At 46.1% G+C, this 17716-nt stretch overlaps 1 protein-coding gene across 7 annotated transcripts; it reads right to left on the bottom strand.

Annotated features, from left to right (window-relative positions):
* Positions 1–16199, bottom strand: Znf558 (zinc finger protein 558). 7 transcript variants are annotated; one of them, XM_071603085.1, is made up of 10 exons: positions 16114–16199; positions 15547–15623; positions 15303–15385; positions 10161–10280; positions 9594–9682; positions 8770–8896; positions 4822–4872; positions 3764–3859; positions 3069–3151; positions 1–2590 (listed from the first exon to the last, which is right to left on the bottom strand). In XM_071603085.1, exons 4-10 carry the CDS (start codon positions 10189–10191, stop codon positions 1808–1810), a joined length of 1260 nt encoding a protein of 419 aa, XP_071459186.1. In that variant the 5' UTR covers positions 10192–10280; positions 15303–15385; positions 15547–15623; positions 16114–16199; the 3' UTR covers positions 1–1807. The 7 variants fall into 7 exon arrangements, with proteins under 7 accessions (XP_071459186.1, XP_071459190.1, XP_071459197.1 ...); XM_071603089.1 differs by lacking the exon at positions 15547–15623 and having other exon boundaries at positions 16114–16172; XM_071603096.1 differs by lacking the exon at positions 15547–15623 and having other exon boundaries at positions 10161–10329; positions 16114–16166.
* Between the last annotated feature and the right edge of the window lie 1517 nt (positions 16200–17716).

Raw genomic sequence — 17716 nt, 5'->3', positions numbered from 1 at the left:
TGCACCAGAAATGTTGTTTAATGTCCATTAAGATGAGAGCATTCGGGAGCTATTCAGAAATAACTTTTTGAATATGCAATGTACCAGTGTTTTCAAAGGGTAAATTATAATAAATACATTGCAGTAAAATTTTGGAACACAACTTAGGGTTCATTTTAGGAAAATGATAAAGACACAAATGTTTATATGAAAACATACTGAAGTGCTGGGGCTACAGTTCAGTGGTACAGTGCTTGCCTCGCATGTGTGAGGCATGGGTTCGATTCTCGGTATCACATATAAATAAAGATCCATTGACAACTTAGAAAATATTAAAAACAAAGCAAAACAAAAAAACAGACTGAAAAATTAATGAGCTAGTGGTCCAGCCTGCAGGTGAGATGTTGGCAGGGGACTCTACACTCACTGCACGTTTGTTTCCAGTACAGATTATTCTGCAGTCATTCATGAAGTGCTGAGACGGAGGCACCTAACAGACTCCACTCCTGGTGTCCCCTAGTGAGTTCCTGAATCACTGAAAAACTTCCAAACACACTTATAGGTTTTGCATTCAGGGACCATTTAACACAAGAGGCATCCTTGAAGGCTTTCCCTGTTCTTTGTGTTAATAAATAAATTTTCATCTTTAAAAAAGTGAGAGAACAAGTCAAATGTGGGGGTGCATGTCTGTTAACTCCAGCTACGTGAGAGCCTGGGGCAGGAGGATTGCAAGTTTGAGGCTAGTCTGGGCAACTTAGCAAAATTCTGTCTCAAAATAAAAAGGGCTGGAGGTGTAGCTCAGTGGTAGAGCACTCATGCGCAAGGCCCTGTGTTCAAGCTCCAGAACATTCAAGTCTTTCCCATAGTCACTGTGGGCATACCTCAATGTCTGGTGGTCAGTAATGTGGACGTTTGGGCCACAGGGTTTTACACATTTCTGGAGTCTTCCTCTGTTGTGTGATCTCACGTGTGTCAGACACACACTCTTGACCTTCAGAGGGCTTTCCCCTGAGTGGGAGCTATTACTGAAGGGTTTCCTATCATCATTCCACTCCTCAGGTTTTTCCCAATACATAATCTTTCGGGCACGTCGGAGTGAGTGTGGGCTGAAAGCTTTACCACAGAGACGGTGCTCACAGGTTTCTCTCCAGAATGGATGGACCAGAGCTTACTGAGGCTATGTCACAATGATTAAAAGGATGAGGGTCTGCTGAAAGCTTTTCTTCATTAATTTCATGGCAACTTTCTAAGAAGGGTCTCTGATCTGTCTCCTGATACTCATGTTTCTGTAGTCTTCTCCCACAAAGTATCACTATCATTCTGTGACCGATTCCATATGAAAGAGGTGAAAACATCCTTCTGTGCCTAGGTGGTAGGACATTATGGCTTCTTCAGTGGCCCTCCCTTGAATCACTTGCTTTGGGAGGAACCTGCTGCCACATCGTAAAGCTACGTAGCCTTGTGGAAAGGCCTATGTGGTCAGGAAGTCTCCTGTCAACAACCGGCACCGACTTTCTAGGCATGTGAGGGCCATCTTGGAAATGGACCCTTCATTAGCAAAGACCTGCTGACCACAGCCCTGCCTGACATCTGGGCTGAAACCTCAAGAGATTCTGAGCCAGAACTACAAAGCTAAACTGTTCCTGAATTCCTTTTGGAAACTGTGAAATAATAAATGCTTCTTGTTTTAAGTCAAAGTTTTAGGGAATGATTTGTTAGGCAGAAACAGATAACTTATATACCTGGTGTGAGTTCTCTCAGGTTGTCTTAGGGTGAGAGGTCAACAAGTGCTTTCTCATAGAGATTTCCAGTCATTTCCCATCACAACTCATATCCACCTGTTATGTATTCTCTTGTGCACAGAGAGATAAGAGTTGCTGGTAAAAGATTTCCCACAATGGTTACATTCATAGGGCTTTTCTCCAGTGTGAGTTCTCAAGTGCTTCTTAACAGCAGAGAGGTTATTAAAGGCCTTCCCACAGTCATTGCACTCGTAGGGTTTCTCTCCAGTATGTATTCTCTTGTGCACAGTCAGAGAAAAGCTGCTGCTGAAGGATTTCCCACACTCGTTACATTCATAGGGTTTCTCTCCTGTGTGAGTTCTCACGTGCTGTGTCAGATAGGAGCTCTTCCTGAAGGCTTTCCCACAATCATGGCACTCATACGGTTTCTCCCCTGTATGAATGCTGTTGTGTCCAGTAAGAGAGGACCTGGTGCTGAAGGCCTTTCCACACTGATTACATTCATGGTGATTCTCCCCTGTATGGATTCTCTTGTGGCTTTTGAGGTTACAACTAGTGCGGAAGACGTGAAAACACTGGTTACATTCATAAGGTTTTTCTCCGGTGTGAATTCTCACGTGCAACCTAAGGGATGAGGGATCACTAAAGGCTTTCCCACAGTGATTGCATTCATAGGGTTTCTCTCCATTATGAATTCTCCTATGAATAGTAAGGTAAGACCTGCTGCTGAAGGATTTTCCGCACTGATTACAGTCATAGGGTTTTTCTCCAGTGTGAATTCTCTTGTGCTGAGTAAGGTTAGATTTGGTGCTGAAGACTTTAAAGCACTGATTACATTCATTGATTTTCACTCCACGATGACTTCTTTCCTGTTGATTGAGAGGTGAATGGTAACTATAACATAATATTTTAAATATTTGATATTTGTGTATCAATTCTCTTTCCTAGGAATTTTGCTACATCGTTATAATTGATGTTTTGGCTACTTTCAGCTTATGTATGGCTTCTGACTTAAGTCTTTGAAGTTGAAAAAGAGAGATGCTTTGCCACAGGTATTTATATTCACTAGACATTTTCTGATAAATTTAAGACCAATTTATGTTTCAAATGGACAATACTTGAGTCACATTTAATGAAATAATTATTTGTGAGAACACTCAGTGAAGAAACAAGTTAGAAGTTAACTTACACTTTTCTCCAAAGTCACAGCAGTTTTGCAGTATCTCTCTAGGGACACCATTTTCTCAAGTGTAAATGACACTTTCCACAATGAGTGTCTGGGTTATTTCTTTTCTAGCATGGGATTTTTTCCTACTATGGAAAACCAGAAATCATTCCTTGTCTTACCATTTTTATACTTTTAGTCTGTTCTTTTCTAAAAACATGCTTCTTAGGAGTCAGCCATTTGGTTTTAAGTACAGTATCCAAATCTGAAACAAATTGAAAAGAAATTTATGTTGATGAGGAAAAGAAAAGACTACCACATGACTGCAGTTGGTCCTGGAGGGGGTTTGCAATGAAGGGGGCTTTGTTATGGAAATTTTAGGTATTAGTTTTTTTAAAAACAATTATAATGTGGAAGCTAAAGAGAAAAAAAAAATTTAAAAAGGGACCTCACAGAAGGGAGACCAGGAGAATAAAGAAAGGGGATCAGAGGTGAGGAGGAGAGGAAGGGAAGGAGGACATTAAGTTGATCAAATTATGTTATGTATATGTTCAAACATATCATAATGAATCTACTGTGTATAATTATCATGCACTAATTAAAATAAAGGATTCTAGAAAGATTAATAAAAGACTAACAAGGTATTATCAGAAAAGAAAAGTGGGATTTAAATTTAGAAAACAGCTGCATTTTAATTTCTCCCTAGAGCAAAAGTAAAGTATGAGATGATGGAGAACTGACGAGAAAAGAAAAAGAGTACACAAGAAACTTCCTTGTCCGTCTTTGTCATTTTTCGAATTCTCTGATAATACTCCCAACTCCTGAGTCCATGGCCACAGCCGTTCCTCACAAGGACTCATATCTACCTGGTGCTCACCTGGACAGGTGCTGGGAAGGATTCCTCTCTCCTCTGTCACCGTCTTGTCTTCTTGCTCCAACTGGGAGATCAAACTGTGTTTATCAACATGACACCCTATTTATGGAGAAAATACACATGGTGTGCAGAGACTGTCTGCAGGACAGGCAACTCCATGAAAACTAAAGCCAAGACTTCTGAAGATGGAAAAGTGTGACTTCAGAAGCAGTGAAATAATTTAATCTAAATTCTGAACATTGTAACTTACAAGAAACAAAAATGAAAGTATCCTTAACTCAATATTCAGGATGACAGGGCTTAAATAGTTCCAGAAGCCCATGCCTAAAGTCAGAAACATCTTTTAGAGGCCCTCACTTAGTATTGAGAGTTAGGACAAGAGATGTTCTGTGCACAGAGAGGGCATTAGACAGCTCTGTGAGGAGGCAGATCTGTCTACCTTGTTCACCACTATCCCCAAGCCCTCCCAGACCCAAGGATAGAGAGGCACTCAATAAAGACTGTCCACAGTGACAGCAATGAAAACAGTCGAGTAGGGAACTCTAAGCGCCCATCCCTCCATAAAAGACTGTATAAATAAACTGCAAAAATGTTCAAGATCATCTTTATTGGAGCTCTGGAAACTTATCAAAAGTTTATAGCAGTCAGTTAAATGTCTAATCAAGGGAAAAATAAATAGCTGGATCTGGGTAAGAGTATTATGACATTTTAACGGAACCAGACCAATCTTCTCTGTTTTGGCCGGGAAGACAAGAGCCAGCATTACTACTCATGGAGGGAGCACAGAGGACTTCACTCAGTGATTTCTTCTGACCGGTCTGTGGGCTTCCTGCAGGACTGGGTCAAAGGGCTTGCCTTATTTGTCTAACTCCCAACTCTTGTGATCTGGGATCCGTGTCAACTTTGCAGAGAAGGGCAGTAAAACACCATGCCTCTGAAGTGCCCCTCCCCTCTCCCCCAAACCTAGCCAAATTAATGGAACAATGAGGGTGAGTCTAAGCTGGAATGTCCAGATACATAATATTCTGAAGGACCCTGGGAATTAGGGTAAGTAGTGTTACCTGTAGAAAGCTGCTTTCTTACACGCATGCCAAGTTCCTTGGGTGCTGGTCCTATAGGGACAAAGTAAGCTGGCTAGTGATGTCACTACTTCTGTAGTCTAGCTTATAAACCCCTTTTCCTGTGGTAACTGGTGTGGAACTGGGGGCACTGTGGAGAGGACAAGTGCTACTTGTCTAGCCAGTGACCACTGGACAAAGTATTGAGAGGGATGGACATGCTGTTTTCTGGAGTCATTTTGTGAGGGATGGAGGCATTATTCAAGGAAGCACTGTGAAGGATGAAGGTGCTACTGGCCCAGCCTGTTGCCCCTGGACACTCCCTGCAGGCATTTCTCAATTAACCCTTTGACTCACATCCCATCTCCAGGTGTCGTCTTTGGTCTCTCAGTAAACCTAGTACAAATTAGCTGTGAACCTTCCACATGTGACAGATTTAAAGGCCAATGTATTAGTCAGTCCTGCCAGAGAGTAGATGCAAACAAAATTAGTAGGACCAGAAAGCCTGGAAGAAAAAGTGGGGAAAAAGATGTTTGATGTGTATGGCTTTGAACAGCCCCCCATGCCCCTAGGAGTTCAGAACTCTGGAGTACAGCTACCCTACAACAACAAGGCTAAAGGGACACCTTCAGGCTAAAATCAAAGGACAATGGAAAGTAACTCCAATCCACACAAGGGAAGAGCACTGGCAGGGCTGGGGCGGCTCCGAGGGAGAGCACTTGCCCGGCTTTCATCCTCAGCACCGGGACAAACAGAATTAGAGAACACAGGTAAAGGTAAACACAGAGGTGAATATAAGTCAAGGAAGATATAGGGTTGGTTTGCAACTTTTCTATTTTTCTGATATCACTTAAAGATAAAGGCCTAAATTGATTAATTATAAATCTACCTTAATGGCGCACGATTCATGATGATACAATTTGAGACAAAACAACTATGGGAGAAGGAACACAGCTACATAGGAGTAAAGTCTCTTTTACTATTGAAATTAGGCTGGTATTAAACCAAACTAGACTGTTATAACAAATGAAAACATAAATGGTAATCCTGAGGGCAACCACTAAGAAAATATCTGAAGAACACACAAAAGAATGGGAATCAAAACAGCCCATGAGAAAATAGTTAACAATAATGGAAAAATTGAGAAACAAAAATGAAAAAAAGGATGAGGCTCAATTAAAAGGCGGATTTTGGCAGAATGCATGTAAAAATAATCCAGTGACATGCTATGTATTACAGGAAACTCATTTTACAGTGAAGACACCAACATGCTGACAATGAGAGGAGAGAAAAGGGTGCACAGAGGCACTGCAGACAAAAGCCGAGAAGAGAGGGCAGCCTCTGCTGAGGTCCGGCTGAACGCTGCGCTTGAGAAAAGACTGCTCAAGATACGAGTAAAGATGTCATATGCATCATCGATATAAACGTACAGGGCCGATTCACAAAGAAAATTCAGTAATTATAAACAATACATACCTGATAGAACTTCAAAATAAAAAAATGACAGAATCGAAAGGAGAAAGAGTTCTATTCCTAGTGGTTTGAGACTTTAATACCTCATTTTCAATAACGAATAAAATAACTCATATTGGTTAATAAGGAAACAGAGGACTTAAGAAATACTTCAAGCTAACTGGACCTAAAAGGCACAAAGAGCAGCCATCCAACAAGAGAAGACACGCTGATCCCAGATGCTTATGGAACTCTGGCAGGTCATATGTCAAGCCATAAAACAGGGCTCACTAAATTTAAAAACAATGAACTCACTGGGCACAGGGGTGTGCTCCTGGAGCCCCAGCTACTCGGGGGACTGAGGCAGGAGAACTGCTTCAGTACACAAGTTTGAGACCAGCTTGAGCAATGCAGCAAGAGCCCACCTCATAAATAAAATAATAAAATCATAAAAAGCATCTTCTCTAACAGAATGAAATAAAACAAATGAGCATCAGAAGGATACATACTGGGAAGCTTACTATTGTTAAGATCACAGTCCCACCCAAAGTAGTCCACAGAGATAAGGCGACCATATCAAAATCCTGATCCCCTTCCGTTTTTTTCCCCAGAAATGGAAGCAAATCTTAGAATTCATGGAATTGCAAAGGAACCTGGATAGGAAAATCAGTCTTAAAAAAGAACAAGCAGGAAGACTCACATTACCTTATAAAATTTACCAGAAAGCAACAGTTACCGAGAGAGAGTAAGGAACTAGCAAGGACACACCTGAGGACATCGGGAGAACTGCGAGCACACAGGCTCTGACGTCCTGAGGCCAAGTAATACTTGACAAGGCCCCAAGACCATTTTTTTTGGGGAAGACTAGCCTCTTTTACAAAGGTGCACAACTGGGGACTCACATACTAAAGAATGAAGCTGACGCCTTCTCCACATCTTATATAAGATTAACCCAATGACTCAAACATCTGGATCTAAATGCTGACACTAGAAAACTGCTGGAAGAAAACAGGGCTAAGTCTTCACGACTATCTTCGGCAATGGTTTCTTAGGTAAGAGACCAAAAGTGCAAGGAGCAACGAGGTAAACTGGACTTTATCAAAATTACAATTTTTATGCATCAAAGGACAGAATATCTTGAAAATGAAAAGAGACCCATGGAATGGAGAGAAATTATTTGCAAATAAAGGGTTTACTACCCAGAAGACACAACAAACTTTTACAACCCACTAAGAGAAGAACCAACAACCAATTTAAAAATGGGCAAAGGATTTGAATAGACACTTCTTCAAAGAAGAGATACAAACAGCCAGGAAGTGCATGGAAAGAGGCTCAGTGTGGTCAGTCACGGGGAAATGCAGATCAAAGTGAGACTCCACTCCACATCTCTCAGATGGCTGCCACCAAGGACACAGGTGGGGAGGTGGAGAACGCTGGACTCTCTCTCACTGTAGGGATGTAAATTGGTGCAGTTGCTGTGGAAAGGGCTGGCAGTTCCTTAAAAGCTAAACAAGTATCATGACCTGTCAGCATCCCCAGCCAAGATAACTGAAAGCAGGTGTGTCAACAAAAATTTACACACAAATATTCACAGCAGTATTATTCATGATAGCCCCAAAGTGGAAACAACCCAGATGTTTATCATCCAATGAGTGGATAAACAAAATTCAATCATGTCCACACAATGGAATACTATTCAGTTCCTATTAAAAGGAACGAAACACTGATATATACAACAGAGCTATAAATACTGTGTCACATGAAAAAAACACACAAAAGGTTACATATTTTATAGTTTCATTTACATGAAATGTTGGGAATTGGCAAATCCATAGATAGAAAGCAGGTTAATGGTTACCAGCAGCAACGGATGGAGAAGGTAATGGTACTGACTGCTTAAAAGGAATAGGATATTTTGCTACAATGAAATACCTGAAGCTCAGTACTTATATATATAAGCTAAAGAGGTTTTATTTTGGCTAATGATTCTGAAATTTGATAAGTTGAAACATCATGGTGCAGGCCTCTAGAGAAGCCTCTGTAGCTCTGTTATAACATGGTAGAGAAGTGGGAAGGGAACCAGCTCCCGAGAGATGGGACTAAGCACATGGGGTGGCCTCCCTTTACAACAACCTATATTCGAGAGAACTAACCTGGTGCCACCGACCTGACTCATTCCCTTTCTAAGAGTGCTGCTCCCTGATCTACTCATCTCCACCAGGCCCCACTACCTTGGTACTGTTTCACTAGGGACCAAGTTTCCCGTACATGAACCTTTGGGGGAGACACCACAGTTAAACCAGAGCAGGGGTGACAAAGAGTTCTGACTTTGTAGTGCTGATGATGGCACACAACACTGAGAACATTAAAAGCCACTTGAAGGTACATTCTGCAATAATTCAACTGTTGAATTTTACATCAATAAAAATAAAATCAGAATAAAAGGAAAGTCTTGCCACCTGAGCCATTAAATCAATGCAGGGCTGACGTTGGGCTTACCAAGGGAGGCCAGGTTCCTGCAGTTCTCCAGCATCACGTCTCGGTACAGAGTTCTTTGAGACGGGTCCAGCAATGCCCACTCCTCCTGGGAGAACTCCACAGCCACGTCCTTGAAGGTCACCAGGTCCTAGACCATCACAAACATTATGGCTTAGCTACAGAGCTGCCAAAACCAACAGGAAGAGGTCCAGGATGACAGATCCAGGGACAGGAAACCCAGAGCAGGATACGGGTGGGCAGGTCTGGGCTCTGTCCTCCGTGCTTGCCTCCTGTCTACTGGGCCCACCCCCAGATCCTGCGCTACAGAGACCTTCTTTTCCTACTGATTGTGAGCCCTTGGAGTCTTCTTTCCCTCAACTCCAGGGTTGAGCAGAAATACCTGGTAAAGGAATGAATGATTCCCCATAGCCATCAAAAGTTGTCTGAGGGGCTGGGGCTGTGGCTCAGTGCAGAGTGCTTGCCTAGCATGTGTGAGGCACTGGGTTCAATCTTTAGCACCACATAAAAAATAATAAAGTAAAATAAAGGCACGGTGTCCATCTACAACTATAAAAAGAAACTGTCTGAGTTGAGGACATGGCCATCTCTTCTCAGCTTCCCCTTGAACTCTCAGAAGCACGTGATGCATTTATGGAGCTAAGAGGGAGCTTTGACAATGTAGTAGGTATTGACGTACTTGGACGTCTTCTGTGCAGCCCCTGAACCCTCATAGGGGGCCTGGGGATCCTGTGATGTCTAAGGACCCATCAGTTGTGAGGCTCCAGGCCACTAAAGGAAGCAAGTCCAAAGGAATGACGACAGGGAAAAAGGAAGAGCCGACTCACCTGTAGCCAGCTGGCCAGGAGCTCACCAGCCAGCCCCTCCTTCCCTCTGCATGGTTTCCTATGAGGGGCTGGGCACAGGGAGGACTGATCTGGGGAAGAAGGAACAAGTCACAAGAATCCAGAATGCCCAGTGCTGACACTCTGGAGGCTTCTCCATCCACCTGTGCTTGACCATACACGAAGACACACAGCCCATAAACAAGCCCACCCACACAGATACCCACCTGCACCTTCACAGAAAACCTGGACAAAGCTGTCTCACCCTGGCCAGAAAACAGGACTCAAAGGTCTGACTGCACATAAAGAAGAGATTGCTGTCATCTCACAGATGAGGACATTGAGGTTCTCAAGTTTTTTTCAAGTTTACCGAAAGAATTAAGGGTATAATTCAAAACCTCCCACATATTCACCATGTAGGTGACAGAGCACTAACATACAAACACCCAAGTCCTAAGTCCCAGGAGCCACCCCACCTGACCCCGGGGCCTCTGGGCCCTCTCCTCTGTACTGCTCTGGGGGCTATGGACCCTCAAGCCTGAAATGGGCTGCCAAGACCCCCTGACTCACCATAAGTGGGGGGCAGAACAGCAGCTGCCATCCTGTGACTCCAACAGCAAAGCTTCTGAACACCAGGGTGGTGGGAAACAGGACCCTCCTCTTGCTCCCACAGGGCACTGGGAGAGCGCTCTGGAACAAGCAGGAGACAGGAAGTCTGCACAGTCTCTCCCTCTTGGGGCTGCTGAGGACAAGTCTTTCTTAGCCTGTCTCAAAATACAAGTTCTGTCTTCCACACTTGGTCTTTATTCTGCTTAGCAGGTTGTATGTCAGGGAAAAATAATAATAAAAAAGCAACTGTTTTCCTTTCACTCTCACACCACATCAGCATGGAATTTTGACACCAGCTATGTGGATTTCTCCCCACAAACAAGTAGACAAATGATTCTGCAGTGGACACCAGCTGGGCACATTTTCTCCCTTGACAGGGTGTCACAGCCCACAGGTTGGGGGCTCGTCCCCAAGGCCTTCCCCTGCACTTTAAATGTGATTCACAAGTCCCAGGTTGTTCTGTGTGCTCTGACCAATGGCTGTAAATGGGGTTTCCCACAAGCGCCTCCTCAGGTTTGATGTACTTACTCAATGGCTTGGAGAACTCAGGGAATCACCTACAGACACTTACAAAGGCACAGATGGAGGTACACAGGGGACGCATGGGGAAGGGGTGCCTTCTCTGGCTGTGTCCCCCTCCGGGAACCTCTCGTACAGTTACCTGGGATCTCTCAGAACCCTGTCCTTTTGGATTTTTATGCAGACTTCACTGCACAGGCATGACGGCCAACAGATGGAGCAGGGAAAGCCATCAGGCCTGTCTGTTCGGATCTCCCTGGCCTCTCTGTAGGGCTTTCCTTACCCAGAGCATGGACAGAACCCCTCTGGAATGAGCAGTGTCTATGACCATTATCAGACAAGGTAGGTCAGAGAATTCCCCTATGGCCAACCAGAGGCAGGAGAAGACTAGATTCTGCCTTGGAGAAGAGAAATTTCCCTTTACGGCCTGACACAGGGAGGAAGCTCTGAGCTAGGAAGGGTGCATGAAAACCAGCACACTGCGTATCATAATGGCAGAGCCACACGATGGCACAGCTATCTTCCTGCCCCCAGGGGTAGGACCAATATGTCACTGCTCCACTCCTCTTCAAAACTGTGGCTTCACTGAGTCTCCTGAATATTCTTCTCATCCCAGTTGTTATCACAAACCTCACAGCTGCGACCCCTCAAATTCTGAGACTTTGCCCCTGACTCTCATTATTCCTTGAGCCTCCAGTCCCACCTCATTTGGTGGATGGCTGTGATGCTCATAACATTAGGGGTGTCCCAACTCCAGGGCCCCTGCCCCGTTCCCCATCGACCCGACCTTGCCATGGTCATCCACTGGCCCTGGTGTACCACCTGGAACAATCAGAAATTTCCATCTCTCCGAATTGAACCTTCTTTCTTTTCTACTGTTCACTCATTTTTTTCTCTCCTCCCATTTGAGCATACCCGGCTCCAGCCACCCTCTCCCATTTCCTTGATCGTCATGGGCCAGCTCTTCTCTCATTTCACACACACCTAGCTCGACTTCATCATCCCCCTGTCAACACATGTCCTTATCCCCACCTCGAGCTTACGGCGGCCCAGCAGAACTGCAGCCAGCCAGGATTCCATCACCATCTGCGTGTGGCCACATTTGAGCACATCAGCCTACACAAGGGCTGTGATATGGTCACCTCTAGACAAACAAGCTCATCAACATGAACAGAGCCACCAACTCTGCAGGACAACCCCACAGGACCATGTAGCCTCACTCACCTCACCTGTCGCCTCCCCGCGAGTCTTGCAAAAGCTCCCTATTTCCCTCCAAGGCAACCAGCTTCCTAATCGGCCTTGAGACCCTAGCCTCCTGGGCCACACTCTTGTGTGTCCCCTGACATGCCTGAATGAGGGCTGGCTCTGCCGAGGGGGCGACAGGAAGGACTTCTGAGGACAGGTCCTAGACGGCATTGCAGCTTCCGCCTCAGGCTCCTGTATGCTTGTTTGCTTCAGGGGACATCGACTTTCAGGCTGGAGACGAGCAAGAGGCCCTGCCTGAGGCTTAGGGGGAGAGGAGCTGAGGCCAGCACTGACCTGCCAGCCACAGGGAGGCCTGGAGAATCCTGGAGTGCGTGGATCCTGCAGATGGCACCGCCCCAGGTGGAAGTCCCCTGAAACCTCGGACAGTCCCAAGCCAGACCCTTTCAGCCACACTGCTCCTGCATTCCTGATCCACAACACCCCTGAGAGATCTGCCCTGCCTCCCTCCCCCTGTTAGACAAGGCATAGCCCCCCCCCCCCTGCTCTCTGCAGGCTGCACTGGGCAGCTCTGTCCTGGGGTCCGTCTCCTGCTTTGTAGGAGCCGTCCACTCTTGATAGTCTCTGGTCATCCTTTCCTTTCAAGTTCTCCCTCTCTCCATTCAAGTCGGGTCTAGGATCCTCAGCAGTGGAACACACCTATGCTCCGAGCATGGTTTTCTTTCCGTTACTGCCAGTCTCTTTCCCTCAACCCAGCCAGAGTCACTCACTCCCATCCCACTGGCTTCCTCACATACCACCACCTGGTGTCCACCACTACCACCACCTTAAGGGTGATGCCCCTGGCAGTCACCAATGCACACCACAGTGACAGAAGTGCAGACCGCGGCCCCTCACATCAAACCTTCCTGAGGTCTTTGTGCAAGGCCAGCTGACCCGGGAACTGTGACAGAACTGTCCTGCCTCCACAGGTACAGGAGGTCCTATCTCCCCAGCAGGGACCTAAGTTGTGCTCAGGTATAGTTTGGTTACTGAACTGAGGAGGGAGAAAGGGTTGGGATCCAGCCAGTTCACTGGGACCCCAAGAGGAAAGCAGGCAGAGGAGGCACTGAGATCCTTTCAGGCCACAAGCTCCTCTTCCTGAACTCTCCCACTGGGGCAGAAGGAGTTCCTGTTCAGTTGGATTTGGTGACTCTTGCCCTGCCCTGGATATGTTGATGTTGGAAAAGGGTCACAGAGGATGGGCCATTCTACATCAGTGATGTCCAGTAGAACTTTGGGGGATGACAGAAATGTTCTATAATACTGCTCTGTCCAATATGGTGGCCATTAACTAACCAGATGTGGCTATTGAGTTTTAAAATGTTATCTGTGGGACAGAGAAAATGACCTTTTCATTGTGTTTAGCAGCTACCAGAGTACGACAGGGCAGCTGTAAACATACTTGGGCCTGACTCCTCTAAGATGCAGGAAGGATCCTGGGAGTGGCAAAACAAGGGTGGGCATGTGGCCTTGGGTGAGGGGCTGGCTGCAGGTTTGCACAGGTAGAAGTCAGAAGCACACTAGTCCTTGGTGCCACCTGATGAATGCAAATGTGCTTTCAGTGAGAGCAATGAGAGCGAGCACTGGCACTTTCTCTCTGTTCTAAACTCCCCAATTCCATCTTTCTACCTCTTTCTTACTTCATAAGCACCATGAAAACTCAGGAACAATCATCTGATTCCCAAACTTCTCCCTAACAACTCCTATCTTGCCTGATTCAAGCCTTCATCTGAGTCCTGAAGTCCCACAGCCTGAGAGCAAATGCACATCATACCACCCTCCAGCTCTCATGTCCTTGGTGTCCCCACACTGGCCTCAGAACAGAGAACAGCCAGGCCAGGTCTGCTTCTGCCTTTGGGTTGGGTCTGATGCACACCCATTCTTCTCTGCTGCCTAGGCCTCAGTCATCGCTGTCTTCCCCGTTCCCAGAATGTGCTGGGTCCTCTCCTGCTCAGAGGTTTTCCTTATGCTGTTCCCTCGACATGCTCGTGGTCTCTTGAACACACCTTAGGGCCCTCACCCATCTAACCCTGCAACTAGCTAGACTCAACCCCCCCTTTTACTCTCAAGCTAGATACTAGCATTTTCCAAGAGGATTCTCTGTCTCCTCACAGTGAGTCCTATAATACTCATTTAAATTCATCTTCCCAGTTAGAATGGACACTCCACGGAGGCAGTACGAGGTCTGTTTTCTCCAGGGTTTGCATGCATCTGGACCAGGGCATGGCTCAAGGAGGTGACCAACTGCTGTTTGCCTAGGACTGTCCTGGTTTGAACACTGAGTGTCCTGTGCCCTGGAAAACCCCTTAGTCTCAAATAAATAGGAACAATCTGTCACCCTAAATTGTGTACCCAAATAATGTATATGGTGTGATAAGCATTCTTCAACAATGTTACAAGAAAGCTAGAATGAGAAACACACATATACCTAATAAAATCCCACAATTAAAATAAAATAATTTGAGATTCTCAGCATTATAAAATGGGCCATATTGCTATTTCAGAAGTTTTAAGAAATAAGTTAATTCCTATTAGGAGGCAAAGTGTTGAGGGCCATCTTTTTTTTTTTTTGAAATGAGTTTCTTCGCCTTTAGTCTATGAGTTGTTGCTTAATCAATTTCCCAAATTTTTAAAATTTAAATTCTTTTTTTCAATTGCAGGTGGACACTATACCTTTATTTTACTTTTTTAAAAAAATTTTTAAAGTGGTGCTATAGACAGAACCCAGTGCCTCACAGGTGCAAGTTAAGCATTCTACCACTGAGCTATAGCCCCAGGCTCTTCCCAAATGTTTTAAAACTCAATTTGGGGGGGGGGGGGACAAACAACTGTTCAAAATACATCTGGTTGCTGTTCAACCTAATTTAAAATTTCTGTTACTAAACAAGGATGCTCAAATCTTCTTTTCTGCAAATACCCCTGTGTTTTGAAGCTTTGTGGAGGATTTATAGGTTTAGAATGGGATGGGTCTGAGAAATGCTGCTAAGTATCCTGGAAGCCTTTAGTCGGAAGCCTAATAACACTAAATAAATAGGAATAAATACACATAAATATTTTTTATATTTATATTTACATAAAATCCTGCATTTTTAAATATCAGGGCATACAGAAAATAATTACATATGCTTAAAGTTACTTGTAGGCTTATATACATTTAACTATATTTACTTATTTACACATACATGTTTTAGAATCCTTCCCCTGAATATAAGCCATCAAATAATTTTTCTTAAGATACTTTCACTCTTAGTCCCTCCTTCTGGGTACAACCTAAGTACAGGAAAAGGTGCACTGGCCACACCCTATCTAGGAGCCTGTTCCATTCCACATTGTACTCACCTGGTCACACTGAGTTCCACAGATCAGTGGATCACTGAGGCTGGTTTCATCATAAACCTGAATTTGAACGATGCTTTTCTTTTCTGAAAAAAAGAAAAAGGCCCAAGAATTGATTTTGATGCCTTTTATAATACGGTTGTTAGATAGGGATAAACCACTCCATTCTCCGTTTTCCCTTCTTCTTTTTTGACTTATGGGCTTAAGGTGTGATGAGGACCCAGCCTGCTGGCCTGCAGGGATTTACCTTATTCCTATGCACATGTGCTCAAGGCGGGAGAAGGCGGCTTCGTGTGTACACTTGGACTTGCTCAACCAATCTGGCTGGAAAGATTTTTATGGTGACTCCAGACGTCACCATAAAATCGGAAACGTCTTGTCACTTAGAGGCCCTGGACGTGACTCAGCTGAATTTTAAGCAGCTCATCTGGTTCATTCGGAACTTGAGATGCGAGGCCGCAGGCAGGGCTCCCCGCTCGGCACACAGCTCTTTGTTGTGGGGGGCTGCACCGAGCTGTGGACGCGGCGTCCCCGGCCTCCACCCCGAGGGACGGGAGCACTGCCTCCAGCCCCGATCTACAATCCAAACGCCCGTAGACTCGCCCCCGGCGCGGACGATGTGGGGGCTCCGCGGGGTGACGCGGGGTCCCACCTGGGGAAACGGCAGCTGGGCGCTGACCCCAAGGAGCAGCCTGAGGCCTCACGCAGAGGCGGGGCTCCCGGGATGGGCGGAGGGACGCCGAGCCGGGGGTCGGGGGTGCCCGCGGCCCACGCCCCTCCCTGAACTCGCACCCGAGCCCCTCCCGCCGCTCACCGCCTCCGGCCCCTCCCGAGCGCCCAACGCGCCGACTCGCGGAGACAACCGGCCTCGCTCCCCAGCGCGCGACGCGCGGCTCCTCCCACGGCACCGCCCCTCGCTTCCGGTCGTGGGCGGGACGTCCCGCAGTCCACTTCCGGTCTCGGGCTGTCAGCCACAGACAGCTCCTCTAGTTTGGGACTGCGTGGGGCGGGCGAGGATGCTGATCGCGCACCCCCTTCTCGGGCTGAGCTGTTTTAGTTTTCTTAGTGAGCGTGTGCACGGTTGTGCCCTTGGGTGGGTCAACCGTGGGGGCGATATCAGTCCTGGGTGGGAGTCGTAGGGAGGAGCGGGATCGGCTGGCGGGCGCCAGGCAGTGGAAGGCGTCTGGCCCGGGAGGCGGGGCCTGCCTGTGGGTGAAGACCGGTTCCGGGGGCGGGGCAGGGGCGGGGCCCAGTGCTGGGGGCGGGGCGAGGTGGCCCAGACTTGGAGGGAGAGGCTGACTGTGGTGGGTGGAACCTAGCTTTGGGGGCGGGTCTGTGGGCAGAGACCAATTCCAGGAGTGAAATACAGAAGGGCTGGGTTGTAGGATGGGGTTGCCAAAATTCCCCCCCCTGGGGCTAGGGATATTAGAGACCAGCTCTGGGGATGTTAGAGGTGAGACTTTTCTTGGACTGTAGAGATAGAAGGACGCTTAGAAACAACTTTTCTTCAGTCTGATCTCCATGATCACATAGCCCAATAGAATCAGGTTTTATATGCACAGTTCCCTATAACTTGCTTTCCCAAGGCAGAAGATAAGGATTTAATACTATCTTAGTTTAAAAACTTTGGAGGCACAGGAGGGCATTAAGTCGTAGATACATGTATAGGAAATCTTCAGTGCTACACTGCCGCGTCCGGCTAACGGAGCCGAGTCCGGCGAGGGACGTCGGGGTTAAAAAATACACAGGACACCAAGGTTCTTCATCCAGGAGGGAGCATGTGCGCGCTTTATTGCCAAATTTGTTCCCCTTATATATCTTTTTAACAGCGCGGGAAATTACTCAAAAGTGAGGAGGGGAGAGTAATAACTGCGTCCTTGGGTTATCGTCACGTTACCGTCCCCTATCAGGAGGCTCGAACAGGTCAAGATGTTCCCGAGAGACACATATGCTCCAGGCAGATAAACAGGGAACCGCAAGCCCAGGTCATGGCCTTGTGAGCTGGCCACATTGACATGCATAACAAAGAACTGGGGGTTGAGTCCCCAGGGGCCAGGGCGGGCCTGCTACCAGCACTACACATACAGTAAAATATCCTAAATCCCACCATTGTCTCTCAGTCCTCTTGCCCAGAGGACTTCCAGATAGAGTGTGCACATGTATGTGTATGTATGTATATGTATGTGTATGTATGCTGTAGTAATTTATAGAACAAATTCTTATACCTAGTAAGTCACTGTTTTTGATACTGGAAATATGTATTGAACAAAGCATACAAGATTTCCTAATCTCAGAGAACTTGGATTTTAATGGTAGGCAGGGGGAGTGAACAATGAATATTACAAATAAAACACATGATGTGTTAGATATTGATAAATGCAAAGGAAAAAATGAGGAGTGTAGTCTTGAGTGATCTT

The sequence above is a fragment of the Marmota flaviventris genome, chromosome 1 (assembly GCF_047511675.1).
Source record: "Marmota flaviventris isolate mMarFla1 chromosome 1, mMarFla1.hap1, whole genome shotgun sequence".
In the NCBI taxonomy this organism is placed as follows: domain Eukaryota; kingdom Metazoa; phylum Chordata; class Mammalia; order Rodentia; family Sciuridae; genus Marmota; species Marmota flaviventris.
Note: the sequence above shows the minus strand (reverse complement) of the source record. Positions and strands in the feature narration are given on the sequence as shown.

Coding starts and splice junctions, on each gene's coding strand:
- Znf558 (XM_071603085.1), bottom strand. CDS start 10,191: ATGGCAGCTGCTGTTCTGCCCCCCACTTATG. Junction 9,683..10,160: donor TGTTCTGCCCCCCACTTATG/GTGAGTCAGGGG, acceptor CTTCTTCCCCAG/ATCAGTCCTCCCTGTGCCCA. Junction 2,591..3,068: donor AGACTAAAAGTATAAAAATG/GTAAGACAAGGA, acceptor CTCAATCAACAG/GAAAGAAGTCATCGTGGAGT.